The 21,722-nt window shown below is 37.9% G+C and overlaps 1 protein-coding gene across 1 annotated transcript in view; it reads left to right on the top strand.

Annotated features, from left to right (window-relative positions):
* The first annotated feature begins 258 nt into the window (after positions 1 to 258).
* Positions 259 to 21,722, top strand: part of LOC114139010 (LIM and calponin homology domains-containing protein 1) — a 70,735-nt gene continuing 49,271 nt past the window's right edge. Inside the window, exon 1 of the mRNA XM_028008607.1 lies at positions 259 to 555. Within this exon, the coding sequence (XP_027864408.1) occupies positions 454 to 555 (102 nt within the window). The 5' untranslated portion in view covers positions 259 to 453. The remainder of the gene's footprint in view (positions 556 to 21,722) is intronic.

Here is a 21,722-nt window from a genome sequence, read left to right as displayed (position 1 = left end):
CACGCATTAAAGCCTCTGACGAACAAGCGAAGCGAAAACTTCCCCTCCCAACTTCACTAATTGTTTTAAAATGTCTCCAAATGCTACAAACGTGAACGAAAATGTTGTAAGTGTGGAGAGTTTTAGCTCTGATTTTCATCCTTCTGCTGATCCAATATATTTTCAAGGAGTCTGTCTGCAAGCTACCTTTATTGTGAAGGCTTCAAGCCTCAGTTCTGTAGATAAATACGTGCAACTTGACGCTGCAAACACTCTAGCAGGAGCGACTCTGTGGAGTGCACAAACTGGTTCGTTTGCCTGGCCGCCGGTGCTGCTGCTGGAACATCTACAGCGACAACCGAGGGAAACTGGAACACTGACGCGGCTCTTCACTCATTTCGGAGGAATATCGCGGCTTTTGCACCTTTTCTGTAAGGCGTTCATACTTAAAGAGAAGAGCCAAGTCCTTCGTCCATGGCCAGTCCGGTTGCAGACCTTGGACAGTCTCATCAGCATCAACCTGTGCCGGAGTCGGCCGCCGACTCTGCGTTTCTGGAGGCTCAGAAATGGATCGAGGTGAGTTCAAAAACTCGAGTGCTGAATCACCTCATCAGAACCTGCTTCCTTTAAGCGCAGGTGTTTGTTGATGCACTTAATTTTATTGTTTCTTCACCTGTTGAAATAAGAAATACATTTCCCAAAAAAATACTATGCAGGTTCATTGTAGCTGCATGCATCATCTAAATCCTAACTTTTACCCTTTAAACAACCTGAATATAACACCAATAGTAAAGGAACAGTTTCAGTTATTTTGTCCAGGCCCTCCTCAAATTTGCAGAACGGGCTCGCTGTTGTACAGTGGCTGTTTAAAGTGACCCGGTGCGTGTTTGGCTGAAAACAATGAATGCATCATGTGGAATGGATTTTTGCCCCATTGCAGGCCCAGTCAACAATAATCACACACAAGCGACGTTTTGTTCAGGGAGAATTTCAATCATGACACTTGTCAGTCTCCATTGCGTTTAAGTTTGTCATCATCCTGCTTTCAGCTGACTGACAACTGCTTCATGATTTTCACTTAAATTATTTTTTTTATAATTAAAATGGAAACATTTTGATTTGGAATAGTGGAGATCTCCTTACCCTGTGGCATAAAATGTTTGACTGTCTTGGATTGTACCTGATGTTCATCTGTTCATTTTTTTTAGCTATTAATGCACACGCCAAGGGAAAATCTATGGCTTGTTGCTAGAATGCCATTTTTTCCTGATAATTTTTGGCTTTCTTAAAGGTCTGATCAGCCAATTCTGATTTTAACAGATTCCAGTTATTTTAAGGAATAAAACATATAATTGTGACAAATGATCCCCAAGTTTCTTAAAAGATGTAATAGTTATGAATCCAACAGAAAAAAAAATTACAAGCTTATCCCCAAATGCAATAAAGCATATGTCCCATTCACTGTTGGCTAACTGGTGCATCCCTATTCCATATTTCTAATATTGATATTTTTGTATGCTCACAACACACCATGTTATCTGCATTAAAAAGACACAGATAAAAGTGTCAGGTGCCTTTGTAGGCCTATTTAGCAGCTCCAAACTCCTCAGAGGGCCATGTCACATCTTTAAAAAGCCACCACTGACCTAGAATTCATGAGGCTGAGAACAGATCAGTGGAAGTGAACTGAAACTGCTTTTTTGTTGTTCTCCTCTCAGCTTTCTCCCTTGGGATCTGACTTCATTATCCCCACACACCAGTTGACAGTCACTCACTCCTGACTGAATCTAAGTACAAAGTTTCAGTCAACATCCAGTTATATCCAACTGCTGCACCAGGTATAATGTCAGCACCTGATGCAAGAGGTTATGCCAGCAGTTTCCCCAGTTTGACATTTATTGTCAAAGACAAATCAAACAATAGAAAACTGTTGAGTCTGGCATGTTTGGATGTGTATCTTCTCAGCAGTTTGTTGAGGATGAAGCTAACTTTCGTTTTATGAAAGGTGTTTTGCTCACAGTTTCAATTTTTGCTCAAATGGTGCAGACTTGACTAAGGAAGACATGCACGATTACTTCCTAAAGCCATTTTGGAGCTAGTTCATGCCAAACATAATTAGGCTGACTTCTTTTTTCCCCTTACATGGATCACCTTTTACTTATTTTGTTTTGGCAGGTGAAAATAATTTAAAACCTGCCATTCATCATCTAACCACACAGAGACCCCTGCATCTGCTTTCAAAGCCAGATTCATGCCTCAATGTCTGCCTGTCCTGGTGGTCTCACCATGGTTAAATCTTGAGCTAATTCAATGCTTAAGTTGTGGGTTGTGCGTCAATTGAAGTAAAGCTGTGGCAGTCAAAGGGCTTGTCATGAACTACCGGGATGCATCTTGCGAGGAAAAGTAATTTTTCACAGATGTTTGATGAACTCAATGATGAGAGGTTGACACAAACTTTATTTTTGTAGCAAAAATTATTACAGTTCCTCTAAAATTACAAAAAACCAGTGGTGGATATTGCCAACTCTAAAGTTACTTTAGAGAAATCTAAGCATGATTAACATTTTCTCACACAGTGAGAAAAACACTGCCAATGGAGACATGCCCTTATTGGCTAGAAATGAACCAGACATTAATTGGCTAGAGTGAGACTTAACCATTGATAAAGGGGTTTGAATGCAGCCTTGCTTCAACACACCTGAATCGAGCTGTTATTCAGCTCTGCAGAGGCCCGGTAATGAGCCATTCATTCCATAGATGGAAGAACTGAATTTGGGCACCCCTAATACATAGGATGAGAATAAAGAGGTTAAGCTCTTTCAGTGACTTTGTACTGGAAATACAGACAAACTTAAACCTAGAATCGCTTGACCAGTTCTAACTTCCATGGATGGGGCACATAGTGATTGCAAAATTATAACCAGAGCAATTTTAAAACTTGTTCTTGGTCTGTTGTGGTCAGTAGCTATCAAACATGGTCCAAAGCAGGAGCAGTGAACAGGCGACAGGGTCATGGGTGACTGATCTTTACTAATGAAGGAGTGAAGACTGGCCTGTGGTCCAGTCCAGGAGTTGAACTACTATGGCTGAATTTACTGAGGTGTTACACAGTGCATTACATTTGGACCTGCATAGCTAAAGGCCAGTCAAAGAGCCTTTGCTGACTCCTGTTCACCGCAGAAAACCCTAAAAATGGGCGCGTGAACACCAAAACTGCACCAGGAAGCAGTGGAGGAACAGCTTGGTCTCACTAAATACATTTTCTTTTAAACTTGTTTGATGGCTAGGTGCCTTGTTTACTTGGGAACAAATGGGACCATGAAAGGATACACCATGGGAAGATGACAAGGAAGTAGAGACACTGTGATGCTTTGACCAATCTTGGGCAGGGAAACCCTGGACATCTGCCATCCATGTGGGTGTTATTTTGACACGTCCCACCATCAAGTATTGTTGCATACTGCGTACACCCTTGGAAACAGTACTCCCTAATGGCTGCGACCTCTTTAAGAGCAATAATGCTCCCTGCTACAAAGCAAGAATAGTTCAAGAATAGTTTAAGCAGCACAACAATAAATATGAGGCGTTAACTTGGAGTTGAAGTTCCCACAATCCCAATGAGTCTCGCAACTTACATGACATGAAGGTTCTGCTAACATGTTGGCGCTGAAAACTAAGCTCACCTTCTGGGGCCTGATGGAGTCCTTGTGTCAAAGGTTCAGGGCTGTCTTTTTAGCAAAAGGGTAGCTAACACATTATTAGATAGATGGTCATAATGCAATGAAAATGTTATGTTTGAAAATAATAATTATCGTGTTGAAATGACAAACTAGTCATGTAAAATATTCCTCAGCTTCAACTGCCAGACAAAAGGCATCCAGCAGCATTCTTTGGAACAATCCAGAACTGCAGTGAAGCATTGACACCTGCAATTATTAAGTCTTTGATGGGTGCTTCTTCACACTCGCAACCCTCTCTAATGATGGTTCTTAAGTTCCTCTGAACTTCAGAGGAGTCTGGCTGGCCCTTTGATGAGAGCAGAAGCCCCCAGTTGGTTAGGTTGAATGATTTGTGTCGAACAGCCATGGGGCGTTTTGCTTGAACAGAAACCTGATGAAACTGCCTTATTTGTCTTCTTTTCTCTGAAGCATCTCAGTAGTTTGATGAATTGGCTTTTCTCTAACTGGTAGTTTAGGACTGTTCTGCCTCTAACAGAATCATGTGAAATTATAACAAATGACAGGTTGTGTAATTTCAACAGTTGTATAGTTTTGCCTGAGCTGAAGACAAATTTATTGCAAAACAGGCAGCTAGAATTATTAGAAACAAATTAGAACAAGCAAAAATGCAAATTATGTAACCTTATCTAATCCAAAACCTATACTGAACTGAAGCCCCAGAAATCAAGCCATTTTTTACTGGCAGCTTGATTACTGTTGGTACTTTTAGGTTTAAGCTGAAAATATTTGCTCAAAATTTGATTACTCAGTCTGTTAATTTTGTTTGTTCAAATAGCTTTCAAACATGAGTTTGAGTGATTACAAAGTGAAATGATTTTAGTCTTAATGCAGGATCAGCAGGGTGAAAACTGTCTGGATTAGTTTGTTTGTTGGCTCTGTTCTCCAACACATTCTAGTCTAAACAAGGTTTCTTGGCACAATGTTTTTTTCTCCTGAGCATGTGTGAGCGTGTTGGGTGTCCCTTTTCTTACCAAGTAAAAACACATCTGGAAATTTTGGAATAATATAAAGATGCCTGAATGGAAAAGTGAATGGAGAATGGAGAAGTCTTGACATGCCAATGTCTCAGATCTCAGCAGACAGGTCAGACATATTACAGAGATTCTCTTCAATGTTTATATTACCATGTATACTATATTTAGACTTACTGCTATCATAAACCCAATTATGACATACACTGATTGGGGGGGAAAAAAGGTTGAATATGAAAATAAGATGTGTACATTTTTCTAGTCTTGGATTATTTTTATTGCCCTGTGACAGGATTTCATGTCACCTGTTTAAACTCCAATTTGCTGCTTCCTGATCCATGCCTTTGGCTAAATAATTGTTGCTCTTTGTTAATGGATTTTGATCCAGTCTTTTGTTTTGGATCAGGTTGCTTGTTTCTGTCACAGGATCTGGCAACAGCTCTGGCACAGTCTGTGCAAAACAGGATGAGTGCTGGCAAAAAGAGCACATCCTTCTGGAGCAAAGGGGAAACCTGAATAACTCTGAGTATGATGATGGATGTGCGTATAAATAATCAACTTCTGCTAACACCATAATCTAAAGTGGATTAGGTGAACTCACTACTTGACATTTGCATGCTTTCAAGCAACGCATATCCGCTAAAGATTTCTAAACATATTCTTCTTTTAAAAACTATTCAAAATTATGCTGAGATATTTTTGTCCGATTTGTTTTTAGAAGCATTTTTATTTTCTCTACACCTCTAAAACATTCTTTAAAATTCTTAAGGAATTTTAAAGAATTCTTATAAAAAGTTTTATCTACACTCACCACTGATTGAACCATCAAAACCTCAAAAATTTGACCTTTTTTCAACCAGTGAATGTACTAAACTAAACACTACCAGGCTGCAAGTCAAAGCTTTACAGAAACTGGAAATTGGCCTTAAAATTTCAATCACTGCATCTTTAATAATTGTTTTTTATTTAACTGAAATTCTCTGAGGGCTTTGTGAAAGACACCATTTAAGGTCTTTATTTTTTTTAAGTTAAACATTGTTCTGTAGTGGAATAAATTAAAGGAATTCACCATTACTTTTTTTTCCTATGGAAATGAAGAGGAGCCCAGATGGAGGGATGTCAGAGAAGGCGGACCATGATGCATGGTTGTTTAGCAAGGCTGCCGTCCACACTGTGTTTAGTCTTCGTTGTTGACTCACACAAACTGTTCCCTGTGAGATGTAAAAGAATGCAGATATTTTACTGGTCAGCTTGATAAGGTACTTTTTATGTTCAAGTGTACACTTCAGTAACATTTTTAATTCATTATAATTAACCGGCTCTTGAGCTGTAATTAGAGTTCTTTGTTGTTCAGGATGTTGTTTCTTTGAGCAGAGGTCAGTCTCGAAAAGCATAAAGTCTTGGAACACATTTATTTGGTTTGTTTATGATCTTATGTAAACAAAAATCTTGCAATCTACTTTAACATAAGATTTTCACCAATTTGCCCTCATTGTTGTAGTTGGTTAAATGATTTATTTGAGTTTAACAAACATCTGTAATTACTCTGTCTGTGTTTAGTTACGACCTGCTGCATGATATCATTTGCAGTTTAGGTTCTTTGTAATTTCATCCTACAGAATGGACCGTAATGTTAAGGGTTGAGCTTTCTTGGCAGTTGCCGTTGGAGTACTTGGGCTGCATTGCTATGACTACAATCTGTTGAAGAATGTAATTTTAGAAGGAAGTGTCGGTCTGAGAAGGATTTAGGCCACTTGAAGGATGTTCCATTCATCACTTAGTGCTCTTCTGAGGTTTAGACCCCGGATGTACAAAAGACATCCCTATCTTTACTACCATGATTTATGAAATCAGGGTGTGCATAGTTTTTGTGCTCGCTAAAGTATTTAATCATCCATTTTTAGTGTTTTTCATGTTGTTGTTTTTGTTGTTTAAGGTAGCACTTTCTTATTTTCAGAACTGCAATGTTTGATTTAAAATTAGATTAAAGAAAAACTGTGTAGAATTCCATCATTTGAAACACAAGATTTAAGAACAAAATTCCAAATGTTTAGTCTGTCAGTAGTGTCATTTTTTCAATGATAACAGAGAGCAAAGGGCAGGAATTTGCATCTTCGAGTCTACATTAACACAAACCAGACATGGACTCTGTTGAAGACCTGAGCTAGCAGTTACTTATTGTCATCTCCTAAAATGTGGTTCTTTAAGCAACTATAAAGCGTCATGGAATTTGAGAAAATTAACTCAAGAATTGTTAGTTAAAATTTTTCTTCCAATGCATAATGTTTATTCTGCACAGCTGAGCTATGACTAATAATAATGTAGTATGAGCTGAAGGGTTGGTCATTGGAGAAATGTCTTTTTTTTTTTTGTCTTAAGTGTTGTGCAGCTCAAATAAACCTGTGAAAGTTACAGATGAAAGTTAATTCTGTGACAGTCACTGACTCACAGATGCAAATTTCTGCCCTCCACTCATTAAGAATCTGTCAATCTTTTCAAGTTGTGTTGCAAATAACTGCTGTGTTGACACAGTTGAATTAGTGAAAATGGTACCACTGAGGAAACGTGTTTGAAAGATATTATCAACTTTTAACTGCAAGTACTAAACCAGATCTTGTGTTAGAACTCCTTTTACACTGGTTGTAAAAGACAGAATTAAGAACCACTGGCAGAGAGCCACTTGGTGTAGCATTATTTCTTCTTTAGAAACCGTTTCCTTCTGAATTTATGTACTGGAACACAGTGCAGGGAGATTTACTGGTTAGACATAACATTATGACCACTCACAGATAGTCATTTGCACTGATTATTTTTCTGGCAACTATATCCTGTGACATATTAGGCAGCAAGTGGACATTTTCCCCCAGAGTTGATCTGTTAGAAGCAGGACAAAATCTGCAATTGTAATGATTTCCGCAAGTTTGATCAGGGCAAAATTATGATAGTAGTTTGTAGCTTGAGCTACACCCTTTTTATTTTTAATTGTAGATTTCAACACAAATTACGTACATCGAATGGTTTGTTCCATGGTTAGCCTTATGTTGTTGAGGGTTTTGGTTTGTCCTCGTCTGTAAGGAGAATCACTTTCTTTAATTGTCTGCTTTTGTTTTGTGGCTTTTTGCTCCTGTGAAGTGCAAGTTTGAAATCAACATTTGCAAATATTCTCACTCAGCTCACAAATCAAATGCAAATTAATGTTTGACCTTTTCACCTCTTTTATTTGACTTCTTTTTGGTAGTTTATGGGAACCAGTAAAACTGCTCTTTCCAGGCCTTGTTTAGCTTATGAAAAATGGGGTCACATGTACATGTTAGTCATATTTATCACTTCTTAAATTGATCAAAACAGCAGATTTAAATTTCTTTCTGTAAGTAATTTAATGATTTAACATTTTAAATCAAAGGTAAAGATCTCTTGGCCTCATCATGTTAGATGCAAACAAATGAATATTTTTCATGTATGTCAGTCTATTTCAGTGGATTAAATGCTTCTGAATAAAGTGCAAAACTGAAATTAGTTGTGCAGTATAATTTTAGATTTATGTGAAAATGTTACTTTGAATGCATTTTTAATAATGCTTATCTAGCTCATGATGATTCAGTGACATTTTAATGGCATTGTTGGTAAACCAGTGAAGCATTGCCTCATTTTAAAAGTTGGTAAGGATGACGTTTGTTCTACCTGTAGCTGATTTGTTTAGTGATGCGTTCTCGAGGAGCCTCCAGATAAAGCAATAAATTGAATGGTTGCTGTTCATGTTCAGTAGAAGCAATGTGGATGTTTTAAAGCTCTATCTGTGTGACAGAAGGATGATGTTCATGTGAAACAGGAAGGTTGATCTTTTCTGGTGACATCTACAGGTTCTTCATTTCACAACCAAATATATTTAAATGAGGTGGTTGCTGGACTTCGTGACAGCAGCGTTGCTCAGTTATTCTCATTCTCATCACAACTTAGACAACAGTATTTTGTTTAAGTTGTGTATTTTGACAGTATTGACCACATTAGATGTCACATTTTGTAAGGATGTTTAAAAAGCCTTAATATTTTATTGATTCCAGTAGCGATTGAAGTGGCAAAAAATAGAAGGCTAAGAAAATGTGTCTTTAATGAAATGACACGTGGCACAATTCCTCTTAAAATATCTATTAAATAAATAAAACTAAATATTTTTGTTTTATTTATATCTTCCTTTTTATATTTGTCAGACTTTCTGTGGCATTTTAGTAATCTAGTATTTTGGGTGATGAACAGAAGATGGCACATGACGCACACTTTTCTTTCAGCCATCTGGAACTTTTTCTTATTATATTTTTCTACTCAATTTAAATACAAATCTGGTGGAATCTACCGATTTGTCTCTCTTTACACTCCAGATGTCTGAAGCTAAATCTTTGCGTACTTGTATCAGGTTTCTGTTATGGCAGATTGATTTTCCTCCTAATTCTCTCCTTGATGCCACCAAGGCATGACCAAATCAAAAAAGTAAAAAAGAAAGAAGATCAATTCAAATTTTAAATGTCTGTGAAGAACACAACCCACCCAGGATGTCATCTGCTCACTGTTTCTCTTTGTGTCTGTGGGTGTGCCTCAGAGTGTGTGTCTCCTGCCTGATGTCTGAAGTCTGTCTGTGACAAGGTGAACAGAGTCATCTTGTTCAACTGCTGTGTGTGTGTGTGTGTTCATGCTCTGAAAGAGAAAGCTTTCAACAAGAAAGATTAAAGCAGGGTAGCATTCAAGCTGTGTTGCAGCACTCACACATGCACGCGCACACACAGCGCTGTCTTAAAGAGAGGCAGCCGGCCGTGTGCCAGGCTGCACAGTCATTCTCTGCAGGAAAGCTGTTAGGTAGGGTTGTTACTTAGCATGCTTAGAGGTAAATCTAATAAAAGGGTCACCCTGAGAATAAACTGATAGGCGACAACACATAAAGTGCCTTAGTGTTAGGCTTTGATCTTTTAAGCCTAAAAACATTGAAAAAAAAGCCTTCTGAAAATAGCTATTAATACAAGAGGGACATTTTGGCTTTTTTATTACTTATTTGTTAAATAAGTAGCCACATGGCGATGTCAAAATCCTCGATGAATTAAACAGGAAGTGCTTTTATTTTGAAGAACCCAAAGTGCTTTGGCAATGAAGCTATCTAAACAGAGATAGAATAAAGAAGCAAGTTAAGTTTTGACATTATCCACATTAATTTAATGGTGATTTCAGTTTGTGGTGATTTTTATACTGCTACAACAGGCATACGGGTTGTTATAATTAACAACCCGTGGAAGCTTAATTAACTTCAGATCTGTAACATTCCTAGTTAACAAGTCAAATGCAACTTTAAACAAAAGAATATGCACATCTCTGACAGGCGTGGTCTGTGGTTGACAACTTTAAATAAAAATACCAACTCTGAAGTTGCCATTAACTCATTTTACTAGCTTGTACTGTTAAGAAGTATAACAGGAAATCCTAAGGAAGCGCATAATAACAACTATAACAGCTGCGTTATAGTTGTTATAACTATAACTGTAACTTTTCTGCGTTACTATAACGCAGAAAAGGAGAGAATCATTTACTTCCCCTTGTCCCATGAAATTGGACAAGAAAATATTTGTTCATTAGTCATGAAATGACTCGTTAGAACAGGGGTGCCCAAGGGTCGGCATCCTGCGTGTTTTAGTTTTCTCCCTGGTTTAACGCACCTGGACCAAATGATGGCTCATTAGAAGGCCTAAGAAGAATACTGACATGCTGAAAAGGTTGTTGGTACCACCAGGGAGAGAACTAAAACATGCAGGATGAAGGCCTTTGAGGACCGACTTTGGGCACCCCTGGTTTAGAAGGTGAGCCTAAGTCAGCTTTAAATTCGATGTTATGGTGGCTCCATTATGTTCATTGCTAAGGTCTGCTATTATGTAAATGCATGTAGTACAAGAACATGTTTAAGCATTCATAAAATAGAATTAGCATTAACAATGACAATATTTTCACTGGATATTGCAGGAGAGACTGACACTAGCTGAACACATTCAAAGTTACATGCTGCAGTTAAGACATTAACTCCTCATGCCTTTACACCAAAACCTCACTTCAAAAATACAGAACCAACTCCTTATTAATGACTTTCACAGGTTTTAAGTACAGTTAGTATTATGTAAATATGCTTTTTTACCTGAAACCTAAATCGGTTTGCTTCTTTGTTTTCACCAGTGCCAAAAGTTGGTTGAAATTCGACCTGCTTGAGTTACAGAACTCAAGTAATTTTTTAGGCGTTAGTGGGAACACAAAAGCTAAGGAACAAGAAAAACCTAATTTATCTGTCTTTGTAAACGGAATTGGAGAAATCACCACTATTCTCTTAAAGGAAAACAAAGCTGATTAAAAGCAGTTTTATAGTAAAGCTATTCATGCCTTCTTCTTGTTATTTACTGGCTTTCTTACTTTTGACAGGAAAAGTAGAGCCTCTGGAGCTGTTTTGAGTTGTTCCTTTGAACACACTACAGAGGAAAAGTGTTTACGTTCTAGTTGAACGCCCAGCTTCTATTTAATTAAACAGGAGCCACAAATCAACAGTGAGCCAGAAATATGTGCAGGTTACACAAGCCATGTTGCTCTACGTCACTTGTCTTGTAATCTGCCAAAACTATTGATTGTCCTCATTTACAAGCTGGGTGGTCACATTGCCTGCCTCTGATTTAATTCAGGATTTATGCATTCCTGTATGGACTCTGACATTTTGTATACAGGTCAGTTTAGAAACCATAATTAAACCTTTGCAAATGTGCAACAACTCTTGTAGTTGTTATGAAAAGATTTTATGCAGATGTACCCTTGCTATTAGCTTAAAGTCATTGCATTAGGTGTTATTCTGAAACCTTCCTCTATCCTGAGGTGTATGAAGCTTTTAACAGCAGATAAATGGGACCTTTTGAGGGAAAAGGCAGTGAGTGATGTTTCATCACCATCCAGGGGATGTTTCTAATTAGGTCATGCAGGATGAGCTGGTTTTTTAGTTTTCTAAGCCGGCGCTCTGGGGAGCTGGACTCTTTCTGACTGCCGAGGGAGTAAGTGAAACTTGACTGACAGTCATAAAGCTGTAATGTGAGAATTGTTTAAGAAACACAGTGGCTTTTGTCAGAATATTGGCTGTATTACAAGTGACTGAAAAAAACAGAAACATAACATGTCTCTTGTGGCTACAGATCTTGAAAATCTATCCTTCCCACCCATTCCCTGAATACATTTCAGATTGTTGTTGTTATACAACTGTAACAACAATCTTGGCAAAAGTTGAAAGTGACAGGCTAGTGATAGAAGTTCAGAGGGGTTAGTTAAAACCTAGAGATCTCAAAAACTGAACATTTGGAGTTGGTTTATAAATGATTTATATTAAGTACTTTGGTGTTTTATTTTGAGTTAAATAATCAGGTCATTTAAAGGACTCTGGAGAACTTGACTGCATGCTGAGGAGGTAATTCAGCTATTAGCTTCAGGTGTGTTGGATCATTGACACACTTCAATGCTGCAGGAAAACAGCCTTTGATGATTTGAAGGCCCCTGTCTTTTCCCGACTTGAAAGCTCTATGCAGACTCTCCATGCCTCCTTCTCTGTTTTTAGTACTTTTCCATGACAGAGTTATAGCACCACTTGCAGGCCTGGAATAGTTACAACAGCATTTAAGCTCGTTTTCATTGTCTTCATGTAGAAGTCATTTCTTTTACAGATTGTATGTTCAGAGAAATCTTGTAGGAACAACATAAATAATGGGTATTTTAGGGACAACGGTTTTCATCCAGATCAGTCTTTACTGTTTGTTAGTTGTTGAAGCTAAAAGCTAAAGTAGCAGGCCGTCTTTTTGAATCGGATAGGTTTAGATGACTCAGGTTTGCCATGAATGGAAGCTTTTTGAACTGAGTGGGATTGCTTTCATTGTTCCTCACACAGTGTGTCATACACATTACTCTGTGCCCACTGGGTCCAACATTCCTACAACCCCCTAGTCCTCATCCCATTCAGACACCAGCGCACACACATGCACTCTCTCACACATGAATACTGGCTTCGCCCCATTAACAATGTGTGCAGCCATCAGACTCTGGGAAATGACACAACCGTACCAACACTTGCCTGAACTTCCCTGTATGATGACAAAATATACATACTCTTGTTTTATATTAATGCAGGCAGATGGTATCTCTTATCAAAGGATCAGATGAAAGAAAGTTTTATCTGATCCTTTTTCACTTTATCTTCAAATGGCATGAATAATATTATACCAAAATAAAAACATCCATGCATCTGTGTCATGAATGAAAAAGAGGTTTAAACTTTACTATAATATTTGCCAGATATGCACTTCCTGCTTTCATGTTTTGTTTTGGTAAGGACATGAAGGGTTTACAAAATGCATCGTGTTTATTGTCTTTGCTGACCAATTTGACTATATTGAAGAAATGTAAACAAATGTAGAATTTTATGCAGTGAAAACTGTTAAATTGAAATTTTTGCCAATATTCACAAGCAATATGTCCATTCTTTATTGAAAATACTATTTTCTTTTCCATCTCACTGTACATGCATTTTAATGCTGGAATTTTTCCCACATTTGACTTATTTTCCACATTTAAGTAGTTCTTACTCTCCTTTTTAATATGTGTCTGTGCATAAAATCAGTCAAAACCGTGCAGCAAGATAGAAGTCTGTATCTGCTCCCAACCAGCACTGGATTTGATCAGGTCTATATCTAGTTTGTATCTTTATAATCTGGCTTTAAATAAGCTTAAAGAAGAAGTCAGATAATATCAGGTTGTTGTAACAGAAGTGGATCTATATTTCCGTTTTTAAAATCTATGAAGCTATTAATGCTCTGATAATATCTTCTTTTCTGATCTTTAAAGTTGCTTCATTGTACATTGAATTCAGATTTGCTGCTTGAAAGGTTTTTCTGCACTCAGGTATGCGTAAGCTCCATTAAAAGTGAAGAGGATAAAAGCTTCTTTTAAAAGGCAGAAGTATGACTTGGACAGTAGAAGTCCTGTTCTCTGGAACTGCAGAAGGTCAGGTTGTGTGGAGCGGCAGTAGCAGGCAGAGGTCTCCTCAGGCTCCTTCAGAGCTGGTTCACTGCCAGCCCTGCAATTTAGGAAGCTTGTTTGTTGAATACTGGCAGCAGTTTAACTTTGGCAGACCATTTAACATTTCACATTGATGGACTAAATGCTGTCTAAAGGTGCTCTATTTTGTTCTTTCTTTGGTTTTTCCTTGATAATATCTGCATAAACTAGTACTTAATCACAGCAGATAAGAATATTAAAAGAGTAGGCCTTGAGTAGCAGTAATGATGAGTAATAATGAGGCCATATAACACAAACCTATCAATCATTCAATCATTCAAGGGAATAGAGGCCCAAGTTATAAATCAGTATTACATCTAGATGCAAAAGACAAGTTAGAAAAATGTGTTTTGAAGTTACAGTTTATTAGAAACTTCTCAGCATCCTTGTGTCATGTCTTTGCCAGCAGCCAGTTTTTGCATTCATGAACATGCATATATAAATTACTCTTTTTGAATCACCATATAAGTGTGGAGAAACTATTTTGTATTAGCCAAACTCTGATTTGATAGTTTTTCTACATTTTAATCAAAACAAAGAATACTTGGGTATAAATCTGAAAATTGTTTCTTTTCTAACATGCTAATATGTTATTGATTCTGAATACATCCATTAATTTGCCTTTACGCAGACTCAAGTAAGATAGGTTAATATTAGCTTATGTGTACTTGAAAACAAAGTCCAAAATGTGAAACTCCCCTAAAAAACAAAGCTTGCTCAGATATTGCTAATAATAATTGACTGCAGTTATCTTCTGAAAAGCTTACAAAGTGATAACTCAACACAAAACAGACTATTCAGTGCATGTAAACTGTCGTTTGTCTGAAATATTTAGGCTTAACATTTCAAAGCTTGAATGTGTTTTTAGGAATGCTCAGTTCTGTTAAATTCATTGTGTTGACGAAACCAAGTTGTAGACTTTTTAATGTTGATTTCTACTGGACAGAATTGCCTTAAATGTCCAAATTAGATTAAAATCTGTTGTAATAACCTGAATAATGCCCTGTTTTGATGTTGCTGTTGACAGAGAATGTCAGTGAAACTCCTGATAAGACCTGCTGAGGACAAAGTTTTGCGAGAATATGAAGAAAGAGCATGTAAGAACATGCAGACGGGGAAGAAAAGAATTTTTTCATGCTGACAGATTAGGGGGTTTGGTTTGTTTTGGCTTGTGTACGGACCTGGCTCTCTGAAATTGACAGCATAGAAAGGAATTTCATTTCTGTCATTGCCGTTTTTAATAAACATCCAGGATCTGTTGCCAGGATACTGTTGTGAGCATTGTGCCACTTGTGAATAAACTCCAAATCCAACTTTTAATATCAAGGAAGAAATTTCAAGTCAACACATTTTTACTACAATTACTCTATTCTGAGCCTGGATCATTCCCAGGTTCCTAATGTAGCTTAAAAATACAAGACGAAGAAGTGAGAGAAAGACAAAAACAACAGAGTAGGCAAGTTATTTGAAATTGCATATAGACTCAGTATTTTCATCACTTGATCAAGGTTTAAAACCAAATATGGGTTTAAATATGAGTTCCTTATCATGTTCTGTCAGCAAATTGCTTCCACACTCTAATGACCGCCTGGTGGCAAAAGCAAAGTGTTTTTTTGTTTTTTGTTTTACACCTCTGAATGTGGCAGAGGGACAAAAACAAGGCCTGTTGCAACACTCTGTCGCTGTAGAGATTGGTCATACTAAGACAGTCATTTTAAAGTTCTTAAAGATCCTGAATTGACAGAAAAGTCAAGTGAACCTGAAAACATTCACATGCACTTCATAAATCCAACAGTCTATCTGTGAAGACTCAGGCTGATCCTGAGCCCAAAGAAGACGCCTACTGATGCTGACTGTGTCCAATTACTGTTGGACCATGTCTGCAACAGAAGGGCTTAAAGAAAAAAAAGGCTCCTCTCTAAGTGAAACCCGACTGTTTCAGGCATTTATCAAAAGTTGGAAGAAAGTTTATTTTCTGACAAAAAAAAAAAAAAATGGTCAATGTCATGATGGCCTCTGACGATATTAACATAGCAGATCAAACGGGAGATGTTTCTAAGCAGCACAGTAGCAGAGGTTGATCTGGGAGCATTTTCCTTCAAAAGAACAGTAGACCCTCAGGTTATGCACAACTCGGTGGTAATATTGCAGCAATTACCGTATTGACTATAGGTATTGGTCTATACAACAAGACAACCATGCAGGTCATCCAGAAAAATAGCGTCTCTCTTTTGAATCATCCTGCATGTTCACTTTTGCAGATGGATGGCTAGGGAGGTTTTAAAAACTGGTTGTCATGTCGTGACCATAGCTGTCCTTGATGATGCTAGTTTCACCATATGGAGCAACACTCCCATATGTCTACTGGAAAAGATTGCATCACACAGGTGATGTGATGAGCAACTGTAAATCCAAGTATTTTACACAATATCTTTGTAGTCACCTACTGCGTAAAGGCAATTACAGCAATTGTCACTCAAGCCAATTTGGAAACTGTTGGGATTAAAACCCAGCTCAGCCATATATTTGTACTAGGCTAACCCACGACTAGGCCTTCATTAAACAGGTTAATACTGCCAATGAGCTGTGGACCAGGTCAACATGAGGGTGCCCTCTTGTCTGTCAGAGTTTGACTACACTCCTTGTGTGACCACTGGGTAGATGTTGTTTTGTGCGTCAGGAAAGCTGTAGCTGGCAGGATATTGGAGACTAGGGGAAGCACATTGAAAAGCCCAGCTGCTTAAGTAGCTTAGCTCAAAGAACCAGTGTCGACATCGAGGATCTTTGTTTCCTATCCGGGTTCTTGGAGAGCTTGTCTCTAAAATCCTGTCGGGTATGAGAGAAATGCTGAAGTTGTGCTTTTCTGTGGACTCCATGAGTTGGTCAGTGTGTATTTCTTACATTGTTGCATCTGCTTACTGTCTTTTTAAGGAGCAAGGTGAACATCTGGTTCATGTTAAAATAGTAATAAAAGTATAACTATTGCAGTGGTTCTAGTAAAGGTGTTAATGCACTGGAATGAAAATTAGAGAACCCAAGTGAGACTGCCAACTGTCATGAAATCATGATAAATAAATGACAAGTTGTGATTTTTTTATAACAAAAATCAACAAAAAGAGCAAAAATAAAGTTTTTATACCACTGCTTAAAATACCTAATATGCACATTTGTTTGTCTGCCACTCTGCTTTCTGAAGTAACATTTACAATCGGACTAACGTTACTGTAGCTATTCCTTTCTTTGATATATTAATGTCTTTTTTTCATTACCAGAAAAATTCCCAAATAGGTTTGTACACTTTCTTTAGCAAGGAAAAGATAGACTTCCCAAATTTAGTCAGAATCGTATGACAGTTTGCACTGGTTTTTCACATTTTGTCAATTAAAATTACAGTGGAATGGGTTCTAGTGGGTTCTCATGGAGGATTGCCCTGTATTTACCTTCATCCATCTTCTAGGGGTGTACATTAAAATCATGGCTCAGTTTATATTCGGGTTCTAAAGTCACAGCAGTAAACAAAGAATTCTTGTCATTTTTTTAAATTATATTTTATTATGGTATGAAACAGTGTTCCAGTCTTCAGGGACCTCTACATGTTTTAGGCATGTCCTTTCTCCCACACACCTGACCTGAATAAGTGGGTGATTAAGAGGCTTCTGCAGCACTTGATGACATACAGAGCAGGTCATGCAGAGCAGGTCATGCAATCACTTCAATCAGATGTTCTGGAACAGAGACACAACTAAAATATGCAAGGCAGCAACCCCCGATGACTGGAACTGAGAAACTCTGATCTAAAACTTAAACATGTGAAAAGTATAGAACTGACTGGAGAAGTCATTGGAGATTTTCTTTCCTATAAATATAGACGTATGAGTAGGTGTACCCACTGCCTGGATAGATAGACACATAGCTAGATAGATTATACAATAATATAACAACTTGAAAACAAAATGTTTTAAATCAAACTGTGCCCATATTTGAGAATGAACCTTGTTTAAATCTGTTTGGAGTTGCGTTGGTATTTTGACAACCTAGAGCACCAATTGTACCTGAACTCTCCACAGCAGCTGTTGGGAAAATCCCTGTTCATCAAGGGGATTCCTCCCACTTGCATTTTAGAAGATGTACAGAGTTTAGGCTTATTGGATACTACAAAAAGTATTTTGGTCATCAACTTATTTTTCTTCAGTACCAGTGACCTTTACTTTCCACCTGAACTTTTTTCAAGTGAGTAATTCAGTTCAGAGCAAGCTTTATTGCTTTTAGAAAAATGATTCAGCTCACTTTTTCCCTTAATGTAGCAGTATGAGAAACTTAATGTTCCCAAATAGAATTTAGCGATAGCTAGGCATCCTCCCTGCTTTGTTTTTGTTATCACTTTCTAAAGTGGGACTACAAAATGTTGCATTCTGTTCAGGTAGAAAGCAAATCTGTAATCATTTGCATACCAGACTGACAGGATAGTACCAGCTATTTTTGGTATGAATACATAAATAGCTGGTAGGCCCCGACCAGCTACCATTTTGGATTTTATTCGATAAATCACTACGTTTGGCACAACAGATAGCTTTCAGAATTTTTGCAAATAGCTGTCTGAAAAATTGGTGGGTATTAAAAATGAGTTGTGATTCACAAGTGGAAAACAAGGTTGGTCCTCTGTAATAATTTATCAAAATTCTCCCTGGCAACTGCCTGCCTAATCTCAAACCAGGAAGCCCCTCCTTTGTCCTTTATGTCCCAAGATGTCAATCCACGGGGGTAAAATGTTGGAAGGAAAGGTGGTGGCAGAGAACGGCACCAATGGAGACTTGGAGTGGAGTTAATCCACAACAAAAACATTGTTCCACCTTTGAAATCAGGATGTAAACGGGACAGAAAGGCTGGAAAGCTGACATTTAGCTGAGGGCTAGTCCATGTCAGTCACAGGAAATTTGTCTTGTTCAATCACCGGAGCTTATCAAAAGTAAAAGAGAAGGAAAGGGATAAAAAAAGGAGCTGGGTTTTGGAATTTAGGCAATTTAAGCTCCAAGGAAAACAGATTTGTAAGAGGGAGCAGCCTCTTCTGATGAAATGCCAGGTATTTGCTATGGATGTATGTTATAGGCCTTTAAGTAAAAGCCAGTTCTTATTTCACAAAGTTAGAAACTTCATTTTAATTTTAATTTACTGCTGGGCTGTTGTTTCTGAATGCCCACGCTGTTCTTACCCACAGCCTACTAGCTACATGACACCAGTGAGTGAGACGGAGGACGAATGGCACAGTCTAGCATGGGAGTGTGTGGTAGACATATTAAGTCTTCAAGGACTACATGTGATAAAAATCACAAGCAATAAAACATGAGCCTGTTTTTTTATGTTCATATAGAACAGTGTATTAACATCGCTTGAATCTACATGCAGAAACTGCAAATTATCTGCAGTTTTATTAAAAAGGCTTGAAGTTAAGTTCAGAACCTACTTTTGGAAACGTCTTCCTGGCTTCAAGTGATGCTCCCTAAAACATTGGAGAGTAAAACTGAGTTAAGCATCCATGGGGTCTCTATATTTTCTCCTTATATTGAAAATCTAATCAGTATGTTCCTTTTGACAGATGGACTCATCTCCAGAGACAGATGTGTGACACCAAAAACACCATAAGAAAACATTTTCCTGCAGTTTGTCGCTGATCACAGACCAGTGGTCACAGAACTCTGGAGGCCAGAATATGCCTGACCGTTACTTTATTATTATGTGGTGATAATTTTATTGCTGATTATAACTATGTTTGAATATTTATTTTTACTACAAACGTCTGCTGACAACTGAACCATAAATACAGCAATGAAATCAGTGTGTGTTGCTGAGTAGGAGAAATTCATGACTAATCGGGGCTTGTGTAAGGTTTCCCACGCCAGCTGACTCTCACAGGATTCACTGTGTGCCTGGGAACATTTGTGCTTTTCTGGTAAAAATGAGACGGTGACAGCAGAAAGATGAATTTGTTTGTGTTTCTTAATACATGAAAGCAAGTTGATGTTTTTGAAGCAGAAATAAATGTACTTTTTGTTCTCCAAAATACAGAGCAGATTTCAGTGTTGCTGTAAACGTTTTTTTATGGGCTGTAAATTCCTAGATAACAAAACTTTTATTGAGCCTTTCTGTTCTTAATAACCCTAAAAAAAATTCTTTCATTTACAGAAGCGTTCAGCGTGTACACATTCCTATTAAAATGTGATGTTTTCTAATGCCGGTCAGCATTCAATAGTGCAGCCTTGGTCTTGCCATCTTTTGATGGTCTAGTTTCGGACTCAACCTGATTTGTACTCTGTCTTGTCCACATCTGTGGAAATTCTCCACATAAAAATAATGGCCTCTGCTTGCTTGGCGTGATTGGCACATTCTAATTTATCCATTAATCCTTCAGAAAAGTATTTTATAATTGTCCCACACATATTTTTTTATGTTGTCTTATGTTAGAAAATTATGTAATACTTTGTAGCTGGATACCGAATGGTTAATTTAGATCTTTTCTTTTGATGATGACTGTTTTTCTTGCACTTCATGGTGGTCTTTCAAGATGAGAACTGATATAATCCATTAAAACAGGAGCTCTTTAAGGCAGGTTAGACCTAAATTCTCTTCTATCATCAAGTAGGTTTAGATGCATCAGAATTCATTGTCTTCCTCTGGGATTAGTCTGTCACAGCCCAGTGATGATTCCACTATCTAATACTATGGTGATTACATTAGATAAACCTCTCATACATGTGATGATCCCTATATCCCAGTTCACTTTTGTTCACTTTCTCTGGCCTGAGGAGTGAGCCTTTATTTGGACTCGGCGTGTCTCACGGTTTCAGAAGTTCACATGCTGCCTTTAAAGTCATCCATCTTGTATCCCGCCTAAAAGAAAACATGCTGACAAAAATGGCTGTATTGAATGATTAAGTACTTGCTTTATGTGTGGTCCATTGGGGGTCTATTAATTTTTTGCGAGTCAGTGTGTGTGTGTGACCGTTCATCTTCAACAATCTGTACAGAAGGAGCTGGTGATTTTAGTACCAAAATAATTCAGCAGGCATAATCAGAAAATCTCTGGCAACTCGAGAAAACCTTGGAGTAAGAAAAAATTTACAAGTAATTTTGCCTTGCAGACACACATTTTATATTTTCAGTAGCGGTTGTAAAAGCTGGTAGGAGACAGTTTTCTCATGGAGAATCCAACAAGAGTTAATTTTAACCTGAAATGTACTGTTTCTACTCACTGACTCCAGTTGTCTTTGAGGTCTGTTCTGCTGACTTCAGGCACTTTATTAGGCACAACTTTTCAATTGTTGCTCAACAACAACATCTAGGTAACTTGGTAAAGTATAAACTGAGCATGAGAATGGGAAAGGGAGGAATTTAAATGACTTGAATGAGAAGTCATTAAAAATCACTCAACTGTGATTTTCATCCATAGTTGTCTATTAGATTAACAGTATAACCCCTAAAAAGAAAAAACATGCAATGAGTGGCAGTTGGACAAAAAAATTCTGATTCAACCAGATAACCATTTATTAAACCCAATAATGAGTGGCATACTTTGAGTGTACAGCTGTGATTTAGTTAAATTTAGTCATTTGTCACTGATTCTGTTCATCACTTTTATGGACAGAATTTCTAGGCGCAGCCAAGGTGTTGAGGGGATCCGATTTGGTGGCCTTAGGATCTCATCTCTGCTTTTCGCAGACGATGTGGTCCTTTTGGCTTCATCAGATCGTGATCTGCAGCTCTCGCTGGAGCAGTTCGCAGCCGAGTGTGAAGCGGCCGGGATGGGGATCAGTGCCTCCAAATCCGAGGCCATGGTCTTGAGCCGGAAAAGGGTAGAGTGCCTTCTCCGAGTCAGGGGGGGTGTCCTGCCCCAAGTGGAGGAGTTTAAGTATCTCGGGATCTTGTTCACGAA

Source organism: Xiphophorus couchianus, chromosome 23 (genome assembly GCF_001444195.1).
Source record: "Xiphophorus couchianus chromosome 23, X_couchianus-1.0, whole genome shotgun sequence".
Classification (NCBI taxonomy): domain Eukaryota; kingdom Metazoa; phylum Chordata; class Actinopteri; order Cyprinodontiformes; family Poeciliidae; genus Xiphophorus; species Xiphophorus couchianus.
This window is presented reverse-complemented; position numbering and strand designations above follow the sequence as displayed.